The sequence below is a fragment of the Rhinatrema bivittatum genome, chromosome 1 (assembly GCF_901001135.1).
Source record: "Rhinatrema bivittatum chromosome 1, aRhiBiv1.1, whole genome shotgun sequence".
Classification (NCBI taxonomy): Eukaryota; Metazoa; Chordata; class Amphibia; order Gymnophiona; family Rhinatrematidae; genus Rhinatrema; species Rhinatrema bivittatum.
This window is the reverse complement of record NC_042615.1, coordinates 573,559,999-573,586,896: the sequence shown is the minus strand read 5'-3', so window position 1 is coordinate 573,586,896 and position 26,898 is coordinate 573,559,999. Positions and strand designations below refer to the sequence as shown.

General features: G+C 41.3%; 1 protein-coding gene across 12 annotated transcripts in view; it reads right to left on the bottom strand.

The window, feature by feature from the left end:
• LOC115099952 (spindle assembly abnormal protein 6 homolog) overlaps positions 1-26,898 on the bottom strand; it is a 311,055-nt gene that overhangs the window by 230,222 nt on the left and 53,935 nt on the right. For 8 of the 12 annotated variants that reach the window (XM_029618040.1, XM_029618030.1, XM_029618021.1 and 5 more), the window contains one exon: positions 3,062-3,122. The exons of 3 other annotated variants lie outside the window; for them this stretch is intronic. In XM_029618040.1, coding sequence (XP_029473900.1) covers positions 3,062-3,122 — 61 coding nt within the window. Of the gene's footprint in view, positions 1-3,061; positions 3,123-24,814; positions 24,886-26,898 lie in introns of those variants that run through there. One more of the 12 variants, XM_029618066.1, reaches the window with a different exon arrangement.

The following is a 26,898-nucleotide window of genomic DNA, read 5'->3' as shown; positions in this document are numbered from 1 at the left end:
AGTAGAAATTACAGCAAGGATGTTGACAAGAATAATGTATGGGAAGAGTAACTAGTCTGATAGTGGAAGAGACCCATAATTTAGGGGTGATTTTAGATTCAAGATTAACTATGAAGCCTCAAATACAGAAGGTATCAAGAGCTGCATTATCTAGGTTACATTTGCTCCAATAGTTGAAGCTGTTTTAATCAATTTCAGATTTTAGATTATTATTTTGATTATTGCAATGTTTTTTATGTGGGGGTTACCACAGAAGTTAAGGGTGCTATAATTAGTTATGAATGGTGCAGGAAGAATGATTATGAGGAATCACCCCCATGAGCATGTAATCCCAATCGTGCACTAATTATACTGGTTGATAAAATACATTTTAAAATGTTGGTTCTATTTAAAGCATTGCATATTGAAGATTACTCTTTGTCTAAGTTAGTTCAACCTTATGGTAACACTAAAATGTTATGCTCGATGGAGCCAAATTAAGCGACCCAAATTTCAAGGATTATAAGTGTCAGGAAATGTGAAATAAAGCCTTTTCTATTAAAGGACCAAAGATGTGGAATAAAATTAGAAGCAACGAGGAAAATGGAAGCGTTACAATTTTTTAGAAAATTTTTAAAAAATGATCTTTTTAAACAAGCATATGCAGTATAATTTTAAATTTGTATAAAAATTGTATAACTGTCCATGATATGATAAAGATTGTGTATGTTTATGCTGTAAGCCACACAAATCAATGCCATTGGATGTTGCGGATTATAAATGTATCAAATAAATAAATAAATGGTTCCTTCATGTTCAAAATCTATTAGTCTTTTAATGATAGCTCCCGATTGTTGATAATATGTTACTCTTTTATTTTTTGTTATTGTATTAATTGGTGTATTGTTTTATTAAGTTGTATTCCACTGAGATCTTACTTGCATTTGCAGAATATAAATGCAATACATAAATTAATATTTACATGTGTTGGTTCCTTATTGAATGACATGATTGCCCATAGCGTTCTCTTTACTCTGCAAATGGTAAAACCAAATTACGCACTGCATAACTGTGAATTTTTTGGATTTGGAGTTGTATCACAGGTCCCACTCCAGTTTCTGAATTTTCAGGTCACTAGCATTATAGTATAGCAGGAGGGTACAAGAGATACATTTTTTTCATTTTTAGTTTCATTTTCAGGGGGCTTCCCCCACAAATTTCATTAACATTTAATTTGTTTAAAAAAAAAACAAATCAAACATATACAAAATGTTTAAAGAAAAGGTAACAGGGTCTCCCAAGGCCTCCCATCTCCACTACCCATTCTCTTTCACCCACATAAATGTCAGGACCAGGATCCCTCAGCCCCAACATACCTAGTCTGGTGTGGATCTGCTGCTGAGGCCTAGGCCCAGGCTAAAACCTCAGCCTTACATAGGCCTAGGCCATGGTAGGTTGCTGTGAACTTGGCTTAGGCTCTACGCAAGGCTGAGGCTTAGAGGTCTAATCCTGATGCTTCTACCTAGGCCTGACACTGGGGCCTATGCTGGAAGCCAGAGCCTTGGCCAAGTTCCAATACCTGGGCCTGGGCACAAGCCGGACACTGGAGCATAGTCCAGAGGCAGAGTCCCAATGCCTGGGCCTCAACTTAGGTTAGAATCCCCCAATACCAGTTCCCAATACAGGAGACTGAACCCATCCCCAGTAAACAGTCAAAGTTTAATTTGAAACCCCCCAAAAGAAATGAATTGGCCCTTATTCATTGTATCTTTCAAATTCAGTTAAAATTAATGCACATCCCAATACAATAGTGCCACTCTTCTCCAGCACTTTACAAACAGAACTTATAGTATAACACAAGTGACTATTTTTATTTGAACACCAATTACAGACTCTGTTGTTTTCATTGAGTTTGACCCAAGTGTGGACTTACTGGAAAGGATGGACACTTTTGCGAGTCTGGGTTTCTCCCTATGGTGAGATCAACATGAAATGTTTCTCTCTCCTGCTCTGCTGCTCCCACTCTTTTCTATAATATACTGGATCTCAGTTAAAGTGCTTATAATCCAGTAGCCTAAAGGAGGCGACAGAAGCAAAACAAGTGCTTTCTGCTTGCCCTGGAGATTACTTTAGTTGTAGTATGTTATTTGCATAATGACTGCAGGGAGATATGTATTGAAAAAAAGAGAAGGGATGAGAGAAAACAAGAGGGGAGAAAGGAGAAAAAGACATGGGAGAGACAAGATGAAGGAAAAAGACAAATGGAGAAAATAGTAGAAAGAAAAGAGAAAAGATATGAGAGCAAAAATGGAGGAGATTCTGAGAAAAAGATAATGGAAGAAAAGGAAAAATGGAGTGTGGAGAGCTAATGGATAACATTTGCATTTCCTCCTCCTTGTCTATTGTTACTGGATTATAGGTCTCTGCACCACTTCTTTAATAAGGGAATCTTCCACTGCTTCAAACTCTAAAAGTTATATAGTCCTTTTTCCTAAATATAAGAACATTCCCAGCACTGCAAACTGAGGGGGTCATTTTCTCTCTCTATCGCACGCGAAAAGTCCCTTTTCAAGTGCGATAGCTAGATAGGGGCGGAGTCAGTACCGGAAGAGGAAGAGTTGGGGCAGACACGGTGGTAACATTGCTGTCGGCGATAAGGTAAGTCCCATTATTGCCGCCAGTAGCGCGCCCAATAGCGCCACCTTTCATGGTGGCGCTATTGGGTGCAAAAGCTGGCAGCGATAACACCACGGTAGTGCGATCGCTGCCGGCTTTCGCAGGCCTGCCCCCGCCTCGCCCCCCCCCCCCCAACCCCCTGTTACCGTGGGATTCAGAAAGCCGTGTGATTTTAGAAAATCCAGGCCTTAGGAAGATACATTCTCCTCCTGAATGATGGGGAGGCGTTTGTGTAAGATTAGGGCAATGGTTAAGGAGCCAATTGCTAACAGCCACTCTCCATCCCTCAAATAAGAATAGTAATTAACCTTCAAGTTCATTTTATGATATACATGATATATTCATATACACTTTTAACAGGAAGAAAATTAGTAAATGGGCAAAAATTTCTTTAGATTATACGTACCTTTTTATGAATAGGATTGGACGTTGTATGTATTGAAACAGTTAATCTGACTTTAGTTCTCCTGAAAATAAACATTGGTAAGTGTATTACTAATAATAAAAGCTGAGAGTAAAATTTATGTTTCAGGAAACAATTATGCAGTTATTAATTGGAATAAGATTCCCAGAAATAAAAGCATAAAATAGGATAGCAAATAAGGAATGCAAGACTCATCAAGACTATACATTTCTGATTAAAAAATACAGAGCCTTATCAATCTCTTAGACATAAGAACATAAGAAATTGCCATGCTGTGTCAGACCAAGGGTCCATTAAGCCCAGTATCCTGTTTCCAACAGAGGCCAACCCGGGCCACACATTACTCTTGTATACTCATACCTTAGGATCCTATGTGCTTATCCCATGCATTTTTTTTTTAATTCTGTACTGTTTTGGCTTCAGAAGCTCCATTGGGAGGCCATTTCATTTGTCAGCCATCCTTTCTGTGAGGAAACATTTTTCTGTTACTGTATCTAACCCCTTTGAGACTCATGAAATGATCTGTAGTTCTGGAGCATTCTTTCCACTGCAAAATGCCTTTTTCATGTTGATTTATACATTCATGGTCTTTCAATGATTGTCTCTATCATATCCTCCTCATCATCCTTTCATCTAGGATATGCAAGATTAGGTATTTTAAGTCTCATTTCATGCAATTTATGTTGCAGACACTGCACCATTTTGGTAATTCTTCTCTGGGTTGCCTTAAGTCTATCCTTTTAGACATAGGTTTCTAGAATTGAACACACCACCAATGACCTACACAGAGGTATTATAGACTTACATTGTATACAAAATGGAAAAACGTAGGTTTCACATTCTATATAATCTTTATACTTAACATAGAAATGACATTTCTAATCATAAAACCTAAGGGCCAGATTTTAAAAAATATTGACATGCTCAAAGCTGAATTTTACATGTATAAATAAATTTTACCCATGTAAGCAAGTTTTTGAAAATTGCGACAATATATGCCAATGAATTATTAAAAGGTTTTACCCACATTAGTGCACTTAAAGTGAGTAAATGTTTTTTGAAAATCGCTATGATAGTATGTTGAATTTACAAAGGAATTATGCATGTAAATGTATCTGCACGAGTTCCCATTTTACCACTAATGTACCTCAAAGTAGCTACTGTTATTAGGCATATGATTTGTGGAGCAGCTCTCCATTATATCTCTACTGCTTTGTAGAAAATCCATGTGAAGCAGGCAAAGTAATCAAAAATAGGTTTTTCTCTGTTCTTATGAATTTATTACTATTCAAAGTCATCCACACTGCAGTCTACAAATAATTATCACCAGTGAAACAAGTTTCAGTTTACCCTATATTGAAGTAACCTACCCAGGATCCTTCAGTTCTATTTAACTGTAGGCCTATATGCTCATTGTCATTTCTCACAAAAAAAGATAAGAATCTGTAGTACTTAAGCCACTAACCGATAATTTAGATAAGCATTTGTCAGACACTCGCCAATACAGGTTTTGCAAGAATCTTCCTGGTTTCCATTTTTATACAATCTAATGGTGTTTCTAGGATGGCTCTTGCTACCTCCTAGTCCTCTTAGATATATATTCAGCCTTTGATACTACTGATCATGCCATTTTATTAATCATCTTCAGGATATTGGCATCTCTGGTGTTGGCCATCATTGGTTTTCCTCATCTTTATACTTTAATTATACTTTAATTAACAAGTCAGTGTACAACAGAATGCATCCATTTGGCATGATCTGGTCATAGGAATTCTGCAAGAGCCAGCTTTGTCCACAAAGCAATTCAACGTATGTCTTACTCCCCATTGTAAATTACTTGTTGTTGGGGGGGGGGGAGGGGGGAATCTGCTTTAAAATCTGTGCAGATGATACTCAGTTTTTCTTGCCTGTTCATTCTTTTGTCTACCATGTTCAAATTGTCATTTACTTATCTGTGGCTTCATCACAATAAACTTTTACTTAATGATAACAAGACAAAGATGATAACCTTGTATAAGAATCCTGTGGCGCTATTTGGTGTGAAACAGACAGCGATCGCACCGCGGCGGAGCGATCACTGCCGGCTAGCGCAGGACCGCCCACCCCGGGTCGACCCCCCACCCCTCATTACCTAAAGTATCGCAGGCCTGCGATACTTTAGAAAATGAGGCCCAAAATATCCACCCTAATTCACAAAACTATTAAATACCCATGAGGCATCCATGTTGAATTTAATATTCCCTATATACAATCCTTCTAGAAACTTGTGCTCTGATGCTCATGGTCTGCTTGAGATTCACTCGCTACAGCTTGTTTATCTGGGTGAGACTGCAACCGAGCACTCTCTATATTAGCCCCCCTCTTCTTCTGGGGCTCTCTGCCAGAAATGCTCCATTTAATCACTTGTCCAAAGCTATTCAAGAAACATCTAAGAACATAAGAAATTGCCATGCTGGGTCAGAGCAAGGGTCCATTCAAGCCCTGCATCCTGTTTACAACAGAGGCCAAACCAGGCCACAAGAACCTGGCAATTACCCAAACACTAAGAAGATCCCATGCTACTGATGCAATTAATAGCAGTGGCTATTCCCTAAGTAAACTTGATTAATAGCAGTTAATGGACTTCTCCTCCAAGAACTTATCCAAACCTTTTTTGAACCCAGCTACACTAACTGCACTAACCACATCCTCTGGCAACAAATTCCAGAGTTTAATTGTGCATTGAGTGAAAAAGAACTTGCTCCGATTAGTTTTAAATGCGCCACACGCTAACTTCATGGAGTGCCCCCTAGTCTTTCTATTATCCAAAAGAGTAAAAAAACAATTCACATCTACCCGTTCTAGATCTCTCATGATTTTAAACACCTCTATCATATCCCCCCCTCCGCCGTCTCTTCTAAAAGCTGAAAAGTCCTAACCTCGTTAGTCTTTCCTCATAGGGGAGCTGTTCCATTCCATTTATCATTTTGGTCACCCTTCTCTGTACCTTCTCCATCACAATTATATCTTTTTTGAAATGCAGCAACCAGAATTGTACACAGTATTCAAGGTGCGGTCTCACCATGGAGCGATATAGAGGCATTATGACATTTTCCGTTTTATTAACCATTCCCTTCCTAATAATTTCTAACATTCTGTTTGCTTTTTTGACTGCTGCAGCACACAATGCCCACGTTCTGCCCAGACTATTTTTGAAACTGAGTGAGATGTGCACACTGCAGGAGATAAGCGCACATCTGGGCAGCTTTTATATTTATTCAGCAGGTGCAAGCCCAACTTGTGCGCACATCTCATTGAAGCATGTGCCATGCTTTTAAATTTTACCTCAAAATGAGCAGACTAGGTAGATCAAATCATCCTTATTTGCTGTCATTTTCTATATCAGGGGTGGCCAACTGTAGCCCATGAGAACCACAAGCAAGCTTGATTTTTAGGATATCCTCAATGAATATGCATGAGATATATGTGCAAACAATGGAGGCAGTACACTCAAATCTCTCTCATGAATATTCCTTGTGGATATCCTGAAAACCTGGCTTGTTTGTGGCTTTTGAAGAATGGAATTGGCCACACCTGTTCTATAGTTATAAATGAGCTGCAGTACACAACAGGGAGGAAAATGGACATACCAGAAGGGCCTTGTGGCTTTTATCTATCATCATAGTATCTGTTTCTCCTTTTAATTAAAACCAGACAGAGAATAATTAAAACATTCATTCCTAAATATAACTTACACTCCATGTATATATGTGGGTTGTTTTATTTTATTTATTTATTTATTTAACAGTTTTTTATACCGACCTTCATAGTAAATAACCATATCGGATCGGTTTACAATATAACAAGGGAATAACTGGAGTAGCAATTCAAGTAAAATGACAGATAACAATGGTAGGAATAAGTCAAAGTTACAATCAACAGGGAGAGAGAACTTGGAAGCTTACAACAAGCTGGAAGGAAGAAAGTCCGGTAATAAATAAGTAGTGTTACCATAGAACGTACGAGTTAACAGCTTAAACGGTGCTTTGACCTGAAAGTCTCAGAGTCCATTTCATGCAAATGATTGCCAGACCGGGTAGGAGTGAAGGGCAACTAGTAATTGTCTGGAGGATCAGGAAAGGCTTGGTGAAATAGCCAGGTTTTAAGTCTTTTTCTGAAAGTTAAAAGGCAAGGCTCCAGTCTGAGATTTGATGGGATGCTATTCCAAATAGATGGGCCTGCTATCGAAAAAGCTCTGTCTTTGGTCGTAGCGAGGCGTGTGGCTTTAGTGGGGGGAAAATTCAGAGTGCCTTTGTGAACATCTCTAATTGGTCTGTTAGAGGAGTAGAGTTTGAATGGTATTTCCAGGTCAAGTTGAAGTTGATGATGGATGGTTTTGTGGATTAAGGTGATTGATTTGTATAGAATTCTGAAATTCACAGGTAACCAATGTAGGTTCCTGAGTATGGGTGAGATGTGTTCGCCGCGGTTGGTACTGGTCAACAATCTCGCTGCCGCATTTTGTATCATCTGTATAGGTTTGGTGATAGATTTGGGGAGTCCTAGGAAAAGGGCACTGCAGTAGTCTATTTTGGCGAACAGTAGCGCTTGTAGGACTGTCCTGAAGTCATGGAAGAATAAGAGTGGTTTAAGTCGTTTTAGAACCTGTAATCTGTAGAAGCAGTCTTTAGTTGTTGTGTTGACCATTTTCTTCAGGTTTAGTCGATTGTCTAAAATAACCCCAAGATCTCTAACCTGCTTACAGGTAATGTGAGAGTTGTGTGGAGATGGAAGGGAGATATTGTTATCGTTTGAGGAGATGAGGAGGAGCTCTGTCTTAGAGGAGTTGAGGACCAAGTTTAAGCTGTTGAGTAGATTGGTGATGGATAGAAGGCAGTTATTCCAATGGGTGAGTGCCTTTGAGATTGATTCTGTTATGGGGATCAGAATCTGCACGTCGTCAGCGTACAGATAATGAATTAGGTTGAGATCTGATAACAGTTTGCAGAGGGGGAGGAGGTATATGTTAAAGAGGGTTGGGGATAAGGAGGATCCTTGTGGTACACCAAGAGTTGATTTTGTTAGGGGTGATTCTTTATTATTGATTTTGACTTTGAAAGTCCTATTACTTAGGAAGGACTTGAACCAGTTGTGGGCAGATCCGGAGATGCCGATATCAGCTAGGCGATCCAACAAGATGGTATGGTTGACGGTGTCGAATGCCGCCGAGATGTCTAACAAGACTAGTAAAAAGGAGTGTCCTTTGTCTAACCCCATGATAATATGGTCTGTTAGTGAAATGAGGAGGGTTTCAGTGTTGCGTGATTTACGGAAACCATATTGTGAAGGGTGTAAGATCTTGTGGTCTTCCAGATAATCAGAAAGTTGGGTGTTTACCAGTTTCTCCGTTAGTTTGGCGACGAATGGGAGGTTAGAGATGGGTCTGAAATTAGCTAGTACGTTTGGGTCTAAATTGTGTTTCTTGAGGAGGGGTTTGAGTGAAGCGGTTTTTAGACTGTCTGGGTAGCTTCCATGAGTTAGCAGACTGTTTATGATGCTGGTCAGAGGTCCTGAGATCGAGTTTGGGATGAGAAGCAGGAGTCTCGATGGAATATCGTCAGCCGGATGGCTAGATGGTTTCTGTTTTTTTAGAAGGGATTCAATCTCTTTAGTGGAGATTGATTCGAAACAGTCAAATTTGGGTCTATTTAGAGAATTGAACTTCTTGCCTGCCTTGAGGGGAGTTGTGTTTGTAGGAAGGAGGGCGAGGGTATTTGAGATCTTCTGTTGGAAGAATGAAGCGAGTTCATTAGCCTTGGAAAGAGCTTGTTCGTCTGGAATAGGTGGGGAGGTCGATTTAGTGATTTGTGTTACGTAAGCGAATAGGGCCTGGGCATCATACTGAAAATGGTGTATTTTGTTTGCATAGTATTCCTTTTTTTTCTGTAGAATGGCGGTCCTGTATTGGTGTAAGAATCCCTTGTATGTTGAAAGGGTTGTTTTGTTAGGGGTTTTGCGCCATCTATTTTCTTTCTGGCGTAAATCTTGTTTCATCTGTTTCAGTTCAGTTTATATGCACTAGGGATGTGAATCGTGTCCTCGATCGTCTTAACGATCGATTTCGGCTGGGAGGGGGAGGGAATCGTATTGTTGCCGTTTGGGGGGGTAAAATATCGTGAAAAATCGTTAAAAATCGTTAAAAATCGAAAAATCGAAAAACCAGCACATTAAAACCCCCTAAAACCCACCCCCGACCCTTTAAATTAAATCCCCCACCCTCCCGAACCCCCCCCCAAATAACTTAAATAACCTGCGGGTCGTTAAAAATCGAAAAATCAAAAAACCGGCACATTAAAACCCCCTAAAACCCACCCCCGACCCTTTAAATTAAATCCCCCACCCTCCCGAACCCCCCCCCAAATAACTTAAATAACCTGCGGGTCCAGCGGCGGTCCGGAACGGCAGCGGTCCGGAACGGGCTCCTGCTCCTGAATCTTGTCGTCTTCAGCCGGCGCCATTTTCCAAAATGGCGCCGAAAAATGGCGGCGGCCATAGACGAAAAAGATTGGACGGCAGGAGGTCCTTCCGGACCCCCGCTGGACTTTTGGCAAGTCTCGTGGGGGTCAGGAGGCCCCCCACAAGCTGGCCAAAAGTTCCTGGAGGTCCAGCGGGGGTCAGGGAGCGATTTCCCGCCGCGAATCGTTTTCGTACGGAAAATGGCGCCGGCAGGAGATCGACTGCAGGAGGTCGTTCAGCGAGGCGCCGGAACCCTCAGTTTGACTCAGACAGAGGACAGATCATTTTCCACAACCTCACTCTGGGTTATAAAGTGAGTTTGGTCCTGTTCTAATACCAGTAATCTCTGGGGCAGATTTTAAATACTTGCGAGATCGCATACTTTTGTTTGCGCCTGGGGCGAACAAAAGTACGCTGGATTTTATAAGATACGCGTGTAGCCGCGCATATCTTATAAAATCCGAGGTCGTTCAGCGAGGGTTCCGGCGCCTCGCTGAACGACCTCCTGCAGTCGATCTCCTGCCGGCGCCATTTTCCGTACGAAAACGATTCGCGGCGGGAAATCGCTCCCTGACCCCCGCTGGACCTCCAGGAACTTTTGGCCAGCTTGTGGGGGGCCTCCTGACCCCCACGAGACTTGCCAAAAGTCCAGCGGGGGTCCGGAAGGACCTCCTGCCGTCCAATCTTTTTCGTCTATGGCCGCCGCCATTTTTCGGCGCCATTTTGGAAAATGGCGCCGGCTGAAGACGACAAGATTCAGGAGCAGGAGCCCGTTCCGGACCGCTGCCGTTCCGGACCGCCGCTGGACCCGCAGGTTATTTAAGTTATTGGGGGGGGGTTCGGGAGGGTGGGGGATTTAATTTAAAGGGTCGGGGGTGGGTTTTAGGGGGTTTTAGTGTGCCGGCTCACGATTCTAACGATTTATAACGATAAATCGTTAGAATCTGTATTGTATTGTGTTCCATAACGGTTTAAGACGATATTAAAATTATCGGACGATAATTTTAATCGTCCTAAAACGATTCACATCCCTAATATGCACAGTATACCTTCTGTATTAGAGTAATAGTCTACTGCTAAGGTAAAACATGTAGACAGTATAGGACATCCCTGTGTCATGGTATGTTGCAACACAAATGAAATGATATATGACTAGTCTTTTAGAAAACAATGAAAAAATATCCTCCAAGTTTGTCCCACTGCGCATGCTTTATCATATTTTTATTTCTGTCATCCTGGCATGAGTAACCCAGATGCATAGTTTTAAGAACATATTAACTTGCGTTCTCTTGAAATATAAATTTTCAATTTCTTGAGCCCTGAGCTTATGGGGTAAACAGACAATATATACAATAAATAAATATTTACACCTAGAAAACTTCAGATCATATCATTAAGCCCAGTCATACTGATGTGAGATTATATTCTTTTAAAATGAATAGTAAATTGTGATATAATCTAAAATCAAATGACAATCCTCTCATGAATATGCATAAGATATTTGCACACAATGGAAGTAGTATGTGCAAATCTCTTTTACATATTCATGAAAGATATTCTGAAAAATCAGACCTGTTTGTGGCATTCAAGAATTATACTTATGTACCTTGGTCTAAACATTTCCATGCTTCTCTTACAAACACAGTACATTAATATTCTTTAAACCATGAACTTCCCCAGAAACTCACTATCCCAGCTGAAGCAGTACAGCAGTCCCCTTGTCTAAGCAAATGCTAAGTGGAGATGTAATATTCTTGAAAGACAACTGGGACATTACAGGAGTAAAAAATGATTTGCATATCTAAAGAATTACTTAATTTTTAAATTCAGTATGCAACTGGATTGAAGCATTGACTGTACCCAGTGCAGAAACCTTGCCAACTGGCTTTATTGCTCAGTTTCCAGTTTGTGCTAATTCAACCCCTTTTGTCTGTTACTACATGCACATATATCTAAGTTCAATGTCAAACCATTACTAGAAAGCCTTACTTGTTGCCAAACAGAGCTATGAATTAAAACCATGAATAGTCTGGTATTAAAGTATTAGAAACTTAACAGGATTTGGAATACATTTGGTATGAGTGAGCTATGAATGATAGTATAATGCTTCCATTAAATCTGTAAACATTTCAATTCTGTCAACTTACACATGGTTGGTGTTATGAATTAGCCTACATGCCTCCTCTCCACCAGGGATCCTTAGCAAGCACCACTCCCAGCTACGCAAGTTACTTTATTACTGATCACCTGGTACCTCAGCCCCAGCCCTACTTAACCCAGCCAGTCCATTCCCTTGGTGCTTCTTCATTGAGTTACCTTGGCTCCTTGACCTGGCCAGTCTTGTCTTTCTATTCTACCTTGCTCTGCTACCTAGCTGGGCCTTCTACCTTGCCATGTGACCTCTCTGGTCCTCTTGCCTTCCACTGTGGCCTTTTAGGCTTTCTGGCATTGCTCTGTGTCCTTCTGGGCCTGCCTGTCCTGCCTTACGGCCTTTTGGACTACTAGGGTTCCCTTGCCCAGTCATGCACCCTTTTGGGATTTCTTGTCTTTTGTTACATGTTCCAGTCCTTGTCTGGTCCTATCCTTGCCTTGCCCAACACAGTTTAGTCACTTGTCTGTTTCCTAGGCCTTGTTTTTGGTTCAGCCCTGCCTGCCCTCTGTACCAATCTTACTGCCAATACCTGTAGCCAGTTCCCAAGCAGTACCTGTAGCCAACTGTGTCTAGCTTCTAGTCTGTGCCTGCTGTAGCCATGATGTTCTGCAGGAAACAAGTCCTACTGGCCCCCTAAACCCAAGAGCTCAACCTGCAGAGGAGGGGGCTGGTTAAGAAGACTAGTTCCAGTTCTGCCCTGTGGTCTTGTACTGCTTCTGTGGGAAGTGGTCCTTGATTCTAGCTTGCCAGACTGTGACAGAATGAAGATGCCAAACACCCACCACAGGAGTGGATGCAGGGCTCTCTGCTAGCATGGTGATTCTAGAAAAGTTTTAAATCATTCTGTTATAGTCACCAGTGATTGTGTTTCTTCCCCAGCACTTGAAGCCATCCTTGATGCTTTGCTTGCCAAATCTGGTACCCACCAAACTTCCCTGAGTGTTTTAGTTGTTATTTTCCCTGCCCTGCTTTGTGGATATATTTTCAGGAAGGAGACGGACAGGAACACAATTCTCCATTTTCAAAGTTGCCATCCTATAAAATTAAGAGAAAATATTCCTACAGGGCAATTTAAGGAAATTGTGCTCCTCAAATTCGGAATATCTTTTGAAAGCAAATGAAATGTTTAATAGGTTTAGAGAACGGGGATACCCCAAAAAAATATTGAAAAGAGAAATGAAACGGAGTAGATGGGCTAACAGGGAGTTATTGCTGACACCAAGACAGAAAGAAAGATCTTCTGAGTTGGTTTGTGTGTTACCTTTTATGCCTGACTCCTGGAAAGTAAGGAAAAGTATTTTGCGCCACTGGGAAGTTTTGGGTCTACACTCTATATTCAATACCAAACCCATGTTTGCGTTTTCAAGAGCATCTAATCTGAGGGACAATTTAGTCCATGCAGGGATTAAAAGTGAGAGGAGAAGTGGGGTTATGGATAGTGGACATAGTGCATGTGGCCAGTGTAATGTTTGTCCCCAGGCGTATCAAGGGAAGGAGATACAGTTATCAAGGGGTAAGATCTTTAAATTACGAGGCAAGACCTCTTGTGAATCTGAACAGGTAATATGTGTGATATAGTGCCCGTGTGGGCTGAAATATATTGGTAAGACCATGAGAAAATTGAAACTGCGGGTGCAGGAACATATGAGTTGTATACGATGTAATTGGGAGGAGGCTCCATTGGTTGAGCATTGGGTGTCTGTGCAACATAAGTTTGAGGAATTAAAATTTGCGGTCATTGAACAAGTAGTTCAGGTGAGAGGGGGTGATATTAATAAAATTATTTTATTCAAAGAACAAAGATATATCTTTCAGTGGAAGACTGTGACCCCTAGTGGTCTTAATAAGGAAGTAGAGTAGAAAGTGCTTATATAAAAAATAAAAAAAAGGCTTAGAAATGTGGCACACCCACCAATAGGCGTTATTGATGACATAACGATTGGGAGGGTGGGGGGAGGGACATAGAAATGATGCGGTATAGCTCACTACCGCTGTAAGAGTGGTGTGTATGAATGGGTATTGGAATGGATGTTTGGTATTTCAGTCTTAGTGAGTAAGTGTGGAATATATTTATTGTGGTAATGAATGATAGAATCGCTATGGATGTAGTTATATAATGTGGGTGGTGATGACGTAGGGAGGTCACGGGGGAGGAGTTTGGGACATTTAAACTTGAGAGGGAATACGGTTGGATTCACAGATGCCGGATAAGAACAGTAGAAAGAGTGGTTGGAGTAGAGCGGGTAAGTGCAGAGCATTGGCTTGTTTTGGGGTAGTGGACTGTATTTTTTCACTGTAGATCAGGTAGTAATTTGAGTGGGTATATGGTTGGGTCTGTTATGGAGATTTGGGTAAGAGGAATGGATAAATGGAATGTAGAATGGTGTGAGGGAATGAATAGAATAGCACATCTATTTGAGCGGACATTGGTATGAATGTATTAAACGGATCAAGGGTAGAATGTATTATATATACTGTGTATTTTTACAGATGATCCTGATGGGTCTTGAAAGGGTCTCTAATATTGCAAGAAATTGAATAAGCTGTATAATCGTTTTCAGCGGAGTTTTGAGGGCAACTGTGACAAAAGCAGTTGATACAGAGTTGCACAGTGGAAGCAGAACATCTAACCAGCAGTTTGGATTGAGAATGAGAATGGTGGCGGTCTTCAAATATGAGATGTAAGGTTTGGGTCTTTGATATTGAATGGGAGTCCAGACAAAGTGCTTTCAATATAAAGGATTTGATATAAAAATTATCGTGGTGGATTTTAAGACGTTCATATATTTATGAAGTGCTCCTGATGCAGGCGGGACGCTGCCGAAACACCATGGCGTCGGGCTTTTGAAATAATTTTTTGTCTTCCACCATTGGGAATTGAAATGGGCTTTTGAAAAGGGGCTCCTTAAACAACAATTCTCTACCATTGGCACTTTGAAATAAGAATGTTTGAAGAAGAAAAAAGGAAAAAGAAGAAATAATGATCTTTATGCATTAAGCCATCATTGGGAACTGAATTTTGAATCATTGAGGATTTAAATAAGGAAATACATTTAAATGTTAATAAGAAGGCAGTATTTCTTTAAAAAGGTGGTGGGACTGATGGGTTCTTGTACTGCTGAGATTTAACTTTGCACATGTGTGGTATGGAATAAGGGTGGGGTTTTAATATATAAAAATTATCAATGGATTTTTAGTGGGATGTGGTTGTGCGAATGAGGTGTGAATGGTTTATTTAAATAAGTGAAAATATTGTAAATGTAGAAATTTTGAAATAAAATTATTTAATTAATATGATGATGTATATGGAATGATGAATCAGTGAGTAGAACAGTAATGTTCTCTTGTTTTGTTGAAAAATAATTATTATTGGACAAGGGATTGTCGGTACTGATATTTTTTGTAGATATATAAAAGGTGCCAGTTTGCAAATCATCAGTTCACAGAGACCTGTTTTGGTTGTGATTTTGAACATGCTTTCCAAACTATAAACACAGATGTCTGCCAGCATGCAATCTGCGGAGGAATCTCCCAGCACAGCTCCCTTGAATACCACAGCACATCTAGCAATAAATTAACTCATCCAAAGAAAATTAAAGGTAAATTTTGCTTTAATATCCAAAGCTCAGCTCCTTGAAAAGCACACTTCATACAACTAAAACCTGCCAACTTAATTTAAATCTCTTACTTGCAAAAGCAAATTCTGTTTAAATATGGTATCAGACAGAAGAGATTTTGAAACAGAAAGAGCTAGTTAATTTAGCCACTGGAACCCATCTCAATTAGCTGCAGGTAGCAAACCTCTAATGAGGTCAGCACTGACTCCTAGAATGTACTTTTACCTACCTGCCATCTCTAAATCTCTCCAGAATGACAAGACTCAGAAGCTAATTCTAATCCAATTACACAGAATCCATGCCAGACTGCTGTTCCTAGAACATCTGCAGTTCTATCTCCAAAGAAGTCCAATGCCTCTGTTCACCCATTGTGCAATGTGATAATACCTTTGATGCTTTCTGCTAATTCTGTGTTGTCTTTCCTCCATCAGAGGTCCTCAGTGAGCACCACTCTCAGCTGTGCAAGTTATATCCTTGCTGATCACCTGATGCTTCAACCCCAGCCCTCCTTAACCCATCCTGTCCATTCTCTTCATGCCTCTTCATTGAGACACCTCAGCTCCTTGACCTGGCCAGCCTGCCTTACTATTCTACCTTGCCTTGTGGCCTACCTGGACCTTCTAACTTACCTTGCAGCCTATCTGGAACTCTTGCCTTGATCTATAGCATATCTTTGCTTCCTGTCTTGCTCTGTAGTCTACCTTGGCTCCCCTGCTTCTTCTGTAGCCTTCCCAGCTTCCTTGCCTTCTTCTGCAGCATTCTAGGCTCTCCGGACATTCTCAGTGTCCTTCTGGGCCTGCTTGTCCTGCCTTATGGCCTTTGAGCCTAACAGGGTTGCCTTGCCCAGTCTTGTGCCCTGTTGGGTTTTTTAGTTTTGTCTTCTGTTGCATTTCACAGTCCTTGACCAGTCCTGACCTTGCCTTACCCAGTCCTTATCCTACCCAGCCCAGTTCAGTCCCTTGTCTGTTTCCATGACCTTGCCCTTGTCTTTAGTTCAGCCCTGCTTGTCCTCTGTATCAGCCTTACTGACAGTTCCTGGACCCAGCTCCCAACCTGTGACTGACTCCAGCTCCAAGACTGTATACTGCAACCAGTCCGTACCTGCTCCAGTCATGTTGATGTGCAGGATATAAGTCCTACTAGCCTCCAGAATCCAAAACCTCAACCTGTGGAGAAGGGGGTTAGTTAAGCAGAAGACCAGCTCCAGTCCTGCCCAGCGATCCTTTACCACTTCCGTAGGGGTGCTCCTTGATTCCAGTCTGCCAGACCATGACAGCTGAGTATTTAAATGAATGCAATCTCTACTTTTTTCATCTCAATAAAAATGTCTTCATAGTATGTGAACCATTAAAACTAAAGCCAATAAAACCTAAAATTCTAAAAGAATTAAATATGTACTGGCCTTTTGACCTTATTAAAAACATTATCCTGATTCCTACAACTTTGGAAATGATTATCAGCATACAGCAGGTGTACTAGGTTGGGGGATAGGGTGGGGTTGGCATTAAGACTATGGTGTGCTCTATCAATAGCGAATTAATGGCAGGGCAGTTGGGAAATAGTGTCTGGCTGCCCCAGGATAACAGGCAAGCCAGGCAAACTTTGGCTGCCCAGAGCCGGAGAAGTAGGTGGTGGGAAGTATGAAAGGGAGGGGGTTGCAGGGGCGTTTCTGACTAGACAGCAATTTAAATTTTAAGAATGCTGCTGATGTGGCCTTGCCTCATTGCGCAGAGGCCATGCTGAGTAGAGGGATAGTGGCATGCAGCGAAGCAAGGCGGGATAAAATTGCTTCTGGGCTTGGCGGCAAGCGGCACTGTCGTGGCTGTGGTGCCGGGTCGGTACTAATAAAATGTTTTCTGATTGCTCATCAGGCATGGCATCAGGCGTCAAGGTCACGGTCAGCGACCATAACTCTGAAGAGGAAGAAAAGGGTCAGGTTGGGCCCGGTCAGGCCTTACTGGTTAGCGACAGGGATCTATTGGTCGAGGAGACATCTGGTGGCAGTGCGCTGCTGACGGTGCCTTTGACTTGTGTCATACTCGATGTCAGTGTGTATCCATGGCTGTCGGCTGCGGTGAGTGTGGGCAATACAAATGCTTCTCTGGTGACGAGTCAGGCTATTCTCTGAACTGTAGAGGGAGAAGTTAAGGCAAAGGAGCCCTATCGATTCAGGGGGATGGCCTTGCATGTAGAAGCCTCCATGGCAGCCATTGCTGGGTCCAGAACAGGCTGTGGGGTAGGTATGTCCTCGCATCCCTTATCTAGTCAGGAGGCTTGCAGGGCAGTAATTGACTGTAGGGGGGGGGGGGGCGAAGAGTGCATGGGATGGAGAGATGAAGGGTCAGATGTGTGTCCAAGACTGGGGTTTGATAGCGCATGCAGAATCAAAGCAATGATGTTTCAGAGAGGCTGGCGGGGGACATGGGAGTATCCGCAATTGGCAGGTGAAGGAACCAGCCAGAGCACGGATTGGTCTGGTGGGGCTTCTGGAGGGCCTTATTCAGCATAACTCCTTGGTCTGGGGGGATGGGGAGTTCCCCCTTGGGTGGGGCCTGGACAAGTCCCTCATGGGGATTGGAATTGGGACTTTCCTGGGTGTTCTCCACAGATATGAGGTTTTGGTGGGAAAGAAGGCGGCATGGGATGTATTCCAATTATAGGCTGTGGTGATTGATTTGGGAGGCTGGGTGTGTTGTCTTGGGGTCATCCGGGTAGTACAGGGTGTCAGGCCTGGGGAATGTCTTTTATTAGTGCTGCCAGTTTTGTCCCTGCGTCAGTTGTTTCTTCTTTACAGGCTGGCACTGCAGGGAGGAAGCAGCGGGGGCCATTGACTGGAGGTTCGGTGGAGCAGACGAATGATGATATTGCGATAAGTTTATCAGGGTCAGCAATGAGACCCACTAGAAGAGAGGTTTCAGGAGCTGCTGGAGCTACCACAGAATCTGATGGGCTGGGTGAGTTGCTGGCATTAGGAAATTCTGGGGTAGAGGCAGATGACAAAGCATGTAGCAGGTTTTGTGGGGGACTAAGTTGAGCAAGGGTTACAGAGAAGTGGCTGGTGAAAGAGCGTAAAAGGGGTAAGTTGAAGCATAGGTGTCGGCGAGGCTGTTCCCATTCATCCAATTGATCATCCTCTAGCTCCATGTCATTGTTGAGTGATGAGGAGACGACCACTGGGAAGGAGTTGGGATCCAAGGCTCAGGACTGGGGTGCACCTGCCTTAGTGATGCTGTCAGAGGTATGGGAGGATGTGCTGTGTTCCATGAGATGAAAAATCGGAAGGGGAGATACATTGATATTTTTAAGTTGTTGCAATGTAGGAGAGGAAGTAGAAAGGAGGGAAAGAAGAAAAAGGATAGGCAATGTTTGCAAGGAACCCAGAAGAGAGTCCCTCAGATTATCTTGAATTGGATACTTTTTTTTTTGTGATTAGCCAGTATCATTGGACATCAGGATCCTTTGCAGTATGGGCCGATGTTAGTATATGAGATGCTATTTTGGCAGCACATAAGGATTATGAAGGTTGGGCTTGGCTTAACTATGATAAGTATTTTCACGACAAAATGGAGGAGAACAAATTTATGTCCTGGGGAGCTCAGGACATGAGCCTGTGGCTCACTTAAATGACAAACAAAGCAGCACTCACGAACACGAGTGATGGAGCTAATAGTCATCCCTTTTCGGCAGCAGCTGCACCTCGCGGAGGGGCCAAATTTAGATCTAGGGTTGCCAATGTGTGTTGGCTTTTCAACCAATCCATATGAAACTTCCCAGATTCTAAGTTCAAGCATTTGTGCTCCAATTGTGGAGCCAGTCATCCAGCCTTCTCCTATAATTTTGGGAGCAATGGAGCCATGGTTGTGGGTTTATCCCAATGTGGAGGCTCAGGTGGCCAGGATTTTGTTGAAGGGGTTTTAGAATTCTGTTTACAGGCACTGTGGAGCAGTTTGATTTCAAAAACTGTAAGCCGGTTGTTCAGTTGCGGGATATTGTGCAAGGTATACTGGATGCTGAATTAGAAAAGGAGAGAGTAGCGGGACCTTTTGATGAACCTCCTTTTGAGAAGCTGTTTTTGTCACCAATAGCAGTGGTTCCCAAGAAAGAGCCGGGTAAGCTTAGATTTATTCATAATTTGTCTTTTCCAGCCTCTTTTGATTCATCTGTGCAGTTAGTGGTCAGATGTGGGGAGGGGGCTTTAATGGCTAAAGTTGATATCGAGTCTGCCTTCTATTGCCAATACACCCAAACAGTTTTCCTTTATTGGGATTTTGTTTTCAAGATAATTTCTATTTTGATAAATGTTTGCCCATGGATTGCTTCATTTCTTGTGCCTGTTTTGAAATGTTTAGTTCCTTTGTGCTCAGGGTATCTGAGCAAGTGTCATTATTCATTATTTGGATGATTTTTTATTTGTCGAGCCTAAAGTTTCTAGTATGAGCCTGGATATTATGTGATGTTTTCTGAGAGTGGCTGAAGATTTTGGGATACCCATCATGGAGAAAAAGACTGAAGGGCCATATAGCTGCTTGGTTTTCTTGGGGATTGAATTGGACTCAATAGGCATGGTGTCATTTGCCCAAAGATAAGGTGGACAAATTGAGGGAATTGTTGGTAGGTGCCCGCTTTAGAAAAAAGTTGACCTTGCAGCAAATGCATTCCTTGGTGGGCAGTCTAAACTTTGCTTGCAAGGTTATACGATGGAAAGAGTATTTTTGAGGAAACTGTCCACTGCTATGTCATGTGTGCATAAGGCTAATTCATCATGCAAGAGGATTTGGATATATGGCTGGTATTTTTGGAACAGTTTAATGGTGTCTGTGTGGCAGAAGAAATTGTTGTCCAGTCAGGATCTAGAATTGTTTTCAGATGCTTCAGGAAACAAAAGGTCTGGAGTTTATTTTCAAGGAGCTTGGTGTGCGTTCCCTTGGCCGGAGGATTGGGTACAGTCAGGGGTTACTTGGAATATTGCTTTTCTGGAATTGTTTCCGATTGTGGTTACTTTGCACTTATGGGGAACTCATCTGAGTGATCATAGGGTAGTATTTTGGTGTGATAATATGGGGGTGGTCGAGGTTATTAACAAAAGGTCAGCTAAGTGTTTACTAGTGTCGAAGTTGATGCGAGAATTTGTTTTGCGTTGTATGTTGTTGAATGTCACTGCTTGGACAAAACATGTTCCAAGTGTCTTTAACATTATTGCTGATTGTCTCTCTCATTTCAAGTGGGCAATATTCCAGAAGCTCGCCCCAATTGCAGATTTGTAAGGGGCCCCCATTCCAAGTTCCCTTTGGAGGTTCGGTTCCCTGAAGCATGGCAATTGTTGCGAGCATCTTTAGCTCACTCAACTTGGGAAGGTTACTTGAGTGGAACGGCAAAGGTGGTAGACTTTCTTTTTCTAAGGGGCTGGTGTTGGGGACCTGCCTAGGACATATTGCTGTTGCAATACATCGAGGAGGCTCGTAAAGCGGGGGGGGGGGGGGGGGGGGGGGGGGGGGGGGCCTCTATAGCTGCAGAGATGCACCATTTAGCTGGGTTCTCATTCTTCATGAGAGCTCATGGTTGAGAATATCCTATGGGGTGTATTTTGGAACAAAGGTTATTGGTGGGTTGGTCTACGTGTGTGGGACACATATAGGACAGCAGGTGATCTATTACCCATGCTATATTGTTAGAATCATGGGACACAACTGCCACTGTCTGTTTCATGTGGTATTTGTTTTAGTGTTCTTTGGGGCTTTTAGGATAGGTGAATTGGTCGTGAGAGCTGGAAAAGGGGCTGAACATACAGGCTTACAGTTTAATCAGGTGCAGATTTTGAGGGATGCCATTAGAGTGTTTATGCCAAGATCCAAGATGAATCAGGTGAGCAAAGGGGCTGAGCTCATTTTGAGAGCTGTTAGGGGTCTGCACACATGTCCAGTAACCAATGTGGAACATTATCTTTCCAAATGCCCTGTTGGTGGGATATCCATTTTTGGTGCATAATGACCTTCAGCCATTAACCAAATACTAGTTTGAGATGGTGCTCAAAGCAGTTCCCTCTAAAGTGGGGCTGGAGACATCTTATTATGGAACACATTCCTTTCAGATCAGGGGCTGCTACATCAGCTGCAGGGTCTGGTCTATCAGGAGACGTGATTCAATGGATGGGCAGATGGAAGTCTGTGGCTTTTCAGACTTATATCTGATCTGGGGGAGAAACACTAATTGTTTTCTGTCCTCTCCTTAGATGAGACTACCAGTGATTGCCACTAGTGTGGCTCATAGGGCACTCTTTTGTGGTATGGGCCTTCAGACACACCTGTCAGCGGCCTTATGGTCCACATCTTGGCTTGGTAGTTTATGGTGTTACATTGCATTGGTTTGGATGACAAGGAATGTGCTGGAGTGAATTGTTGCCACATGTACAGGTTTGGCTGAGCTGCAGAAGATATCCAGATATTGTTGTGGTGCACTTAGGGGAAAATGATTGTGGGAAAGTGTCTGGCCGTCAATTCATTAGTTTGGTAAGAAAGGACCTTGCCATGTTGATGATATGGTTGTTGGGCACGATTATATTTTGGTCATACATTATTCCAATGCCAGCTGAAATGGAGCAGCGCATTTGGGGGCGTTTTCGAGCCAAAGCTAATCAACAGATTGGCTCCTGGTTGCATGTAATGGAAGGCTGTCATATTACAACAAAATAGGCCCTGTCACACTGTACTCCAGAAACCTTAGGTACAAGTACAAAATATCAAACAACTGGTTTCCTGGTCAATCTTTTTATCATTACAATGCGCCACAAACACAATTCAATGCAACAAATATGATAGTTTTGTAGGACCAATATGCAAGGAGTCTGTATATCAATCAGACCCACCATGGAAATGTCACATTACTTTATTATTATATATTTCAACTATTTTTTTAAGATTTTTACTTAACTAAAATGAGTCCATATTGCCACGTGAACTTGAAAATACCGCAATTGAAAATTCACTTCAAATGTAACTTCATAGGAATAAGCAATACTTAGCTCATAATAAAAACTTTCCATGGTGGGTCTGATTGATATACAGACTCGTTGCGTATTGGTCCTACAAAACTATCATATTTGTTGCATTGAATTGTGTTTATGTGGCGCATTGTAATGATAAAAAGATTGACCAGGAAACCAGTTGTTTGATATTTTGTAGGCTGTCATATTAAACATGATTGGTCTTGGGATATTGAGGAAGGTCTTTTTCAACTCGATGATGTTCACTTGTCATTTATTGGAAGGGACTTGTTTCTCAATGCCATTCAGGAGGCCTTGGAATGTGTGTTCTTGCGGGGATCTTTGGACACATCTTTGGGAGGGGGGGTATGGGATAGATTCTCCTTCCTGTACCTGTGGTGGGTTGCCCAAGCCTCTTTAATGTGTTGTGTGCCAGACCAGGTAGCCAGTTGACCTTTGGACTGGTAGGGGCAATACCAGTCTGGTAAGCGGTGTCATAGGCATGGCTTCTTGCTGGTCGGTGGCAGGGGCTAGGCTTTAGGTGGCATGGTGCTGCCTGAAAAAGTGTAGGCCAGGTGGCCTGTGGATGTGTTGTCTTGCTGGATTGTGGCAGATGATCATCTTGTTGTGTTATCAAGGGCTCGGGTTGGTTGTTAATAATTGATTATATAAATCTGCGGCCTGTTGATTCCCATATCAAGGTGTATTGTGTTTATTTAGGAAAGTGATTTGTAAAAGGGTGGCTGAGACTGAAGTGAAGTCCTGTTTTCGTCTGTTGTGATTATCCACCAGTTTTGGAAACAGCATAGTAATAATGTTCTACAAATTCTCCAGGATTTCTACCCTTGTAACTTTAGGAGAAAACAATTCATCTTATACTGTTTCACTTCCAATACATTTTAAATATTCTCCTGCTCATCTTTCATTTGCTTATTCTCTTTGGTAAAATGATAGCATATTTTGTATGGCTTATCATCATAGTCTTCTAGTATTTTCATAAGATTCTCTGCTTCCACCATTCAAATCTTTTATCAGTTTAACATCACACTCTAGACCCAATACCGCTTTACTCAGTTTCAATTTTAATTCTTTCACAAGAACAGTTGGCTTAAATGTCTTCAATTGCAATGGATGTCAGGTTCACCCAACTTTCCAATTCTTTGATCTCACCATCTGGTATTAGCTTTACTAACATCTTCTTCATTCACTTTGTCATACAAGATTCAATCACCGATGCCAAAGTCATAGAGTAATAACTCTGAAGTCTAAACACTTCTGCTGGTTTTCATTGAAACTAAATGAAGTTTGGATGAAAAACAAATATTGCTGTATTCATAAATACATTTGAAAACTAAAAGTTCAAATGCAATGGCTAGAAGTGGGTTTTTTCATGTTCTACCAACACTTAGCTTGATAAGTTTATAAAGTGTGCAAATCTTCAATGCATCTTGGATGGAAAATTAGTTCCAAAACCTAGATGTTTGTTAACATTTCAAAAAGATACAATTGAAAACTGTGTGCACTATGTTGGACCCCCTCAAGTTAAAGCATTTATATGGTACTTTTGGTTGCATATCTGCTAAATAAGTAAGTAAGTAAATAAATAAATAAATAAATAAAAGAAGAAAGAGGGACCATAGAGGTTAACACTTCAATCTGAGCAGCAGCTCAGATGCCTTGTTACATTGTGACACAAACCACTGTCACTTTTGTGTACTAAATTACCTTATTTTTATCAAACAATACTATAATAAAATTTTCTGATAAGCAAAAGTAGTGAGGTTTTTCTACCTGTAGCATTTGGAATTTAGCACCTGTAACTGCAATGCATCACTTTGTAACACTGCTTTGTTGTCACAAAGTTTCAAGATCCAAGAAAAATGAGGTCAAGAGGAGCTTTCTTGTTTTAGTCAAACTTTTAATTTCTTCTTGTAGAATCTAGCACAAGCTTAGTGGATGTTTATTTCTCATGGAAACGTGCATTAAATTTTAATTCCAGCCAATTTCAAACCATTTCACAGATAACATAGCCAATTACATTTGCAATCAATTTGTAAAGGTCTCCTATGTTAACAAAATAAGTTCCAACTGCAGAAGTACAGATAAATGTCAGGAGCCATGTGTTCTCTGCAACTGTATGCCAAATGCTGTAAATTCATTGACTTTATTACCTAATTTATTTGAGTGCAAGCTGAAATAGCCATCCTTTCAAATATGTTTAGATTATGTTAAAGTCTGATAAAAGTAGGGTCACCAGATGATGCCATGAGCTACAGACAACTAGCTCTAGTTTTGTCTTACTGCATGTAAGGATTTTTATATTTAGAAACTCAAAACAACTCATTTCAACAAGCAATGGGGAAAACACAATGGTGACTTTCATATAATCTGACAAACTAACAGTTCCATTGTATGGAAGCAAGTACCTTAGCAAACTGTCATTTAGTCCTGGAGGAACTCTGCACTAATATGAAAGGTTAAATTATGCTTACCTGATAATTGTCTTTCCTTGAGTTTGCTGGACCATTCAATTACAATAAGGATTTCCCAACTCCACAGCTTGACGGAGACAGAGGACACACTTTCTCCCATGACCTCACTCTGGGCAATAAAAATGGTATAGTCCTGGTTCAATACCAATAGCCTACTGCCAAAGTGATGTGACCACTAGAAAACCCCCCTAACTTAAAAAAAAAAAAGTTAACAGTACCTATCAAGATCCTCGCTGAGGAAAGCTGAGTGAGAGACAGAAGGATGCAGCCAGACATCCCTCCCATACTTACCACTAGTTCCAATAATTCTTCTTGCCCTTGTCTTCCTGGGAGGGATCTGGACTGGTCTAGCAGACTCAAGATAAAAAGGATTATTAACAGGTAAGCATAATTTAACCTTCTTTTTCATCTGCTAGACCAGTCTATTACTATACAGACATACCAGAGTGATCCCTTAAATATGGGGGGGGGGGGGGGGGGGAAGGAAGATAGGGCGTCTCACCCATCCTTGCCTCAAAGGCAGCATCTGCCTTAGCCCATGTGCCCAACCTATAGTATTCACCAAGAGGCTGCTGTCTTGTGGATTCCTTCCAGTCAGGCTGAGCTGCATCTGCCCAGGATGAGGCTTGAGCCCTTCTGGAGTGAACCTGGAGCACCACTGTGGGCCAATGATATTGTTTTGGTTCACATGGCTATGATGTGACTACTTATCCTTTTCGGGCACCACCAAATAGCTTGTCTGGTCTCCTAAAATGTTAGTTACTTCCTTCAGGAATGTCAAAAGCATCAGATGTAAGATAAAAGCAAGATTAAAGGGGGATTATTCTAATATATCTATAGACACAATGAAGTTTCTTTTGGACACAGCGTTCGGTGTCCCTTGACTTCCCATGTTCTCCCCTCCCTTATTTTTTGTAATTTCTGTTTAGTTCTCTGTAAACCAATATGATGTACCCACGAATACCAGGTATAAAAAAAACTGTAAAATAAATACAATTCCCTTAGATGCTAATATAATGACCTTCATACTAGATGTGTTTGCTACATGTCTTCACACTCTCATTCAGCCTAATATATTAAAAAAATCTGTCATTTTTTGGGCTGTCAATCCTTATATATTTTTTTTTTTGCAATTAAAAAGTTCTAAATATTTTGCCCAAATAATATAGGAAAATTGGTCAAAGTGAACTAATCTTTTTTGTATAGCTTGAAGAATGCCAAGAGTCCAATTTCCTGCTATAAATCTAAATGCCCAAAACGGGACCAGATTTTGAAAAAAAAAATAGTTGTTCCTTTTGACGCCATGATTGCTAAAAACATTACTGCAAATGTATCTATAAAGATTGCACCCTGAATAAGAACAATTCCACTTTGAAACGTGGTCCGGTGTTGGGCATTTGCACTTGTGGCATTCTTCAGGCTAAACAAAAAAGATAAGTTCACTTTGACCAATTTTCCTATATTATTTGGGCAAAATCTTAGGAACGTTTTAATTGTAAAAAAAAAAATATACAAAGAAAATATTCTAAGGATTGACACCAGAAAAAATGACCAATGATTATATATTAGGCTGAGTGAGAGTGTGAAAACATGTACTGATGATGCCTAGCATGAAGATCATTATATTAGCATCCGAGGGAAATGTATTAATTTAATCATTGTGTCTATAGATATTACATTAAAAACAAGAGGGAAGGGGGATTATTCTATCTGACGTATTTACAAATCCACTTAGTCTCAGCATTATTAGTATGGAAGAGAATGGTATTTTTAAAGAGAATTCGATATACATCTAATAGTCAAATAATTTTCATTTCTCCTGGCAGCCATGCTACTGAGGGCTGGGAGAGATTTTGGTTAATTTCCCCTGAATGCCTATACTAGCTTGGGAAAAAATGATAACCCCAGATCTTGTGAAGTTCCTAGGTAAGGATATCTGCAAAACAGAGATCTGAAGTGTGTCTTAACCAAAGGTTTTGTTTTATTTTTTGAAATGCACCCTTAATGGATAGAAATTATAATAGCTCAGTAAGGCTTTCTACCCATGGCCTTTAAGCCCTGACAGTTCCCACCTGGGCACAACT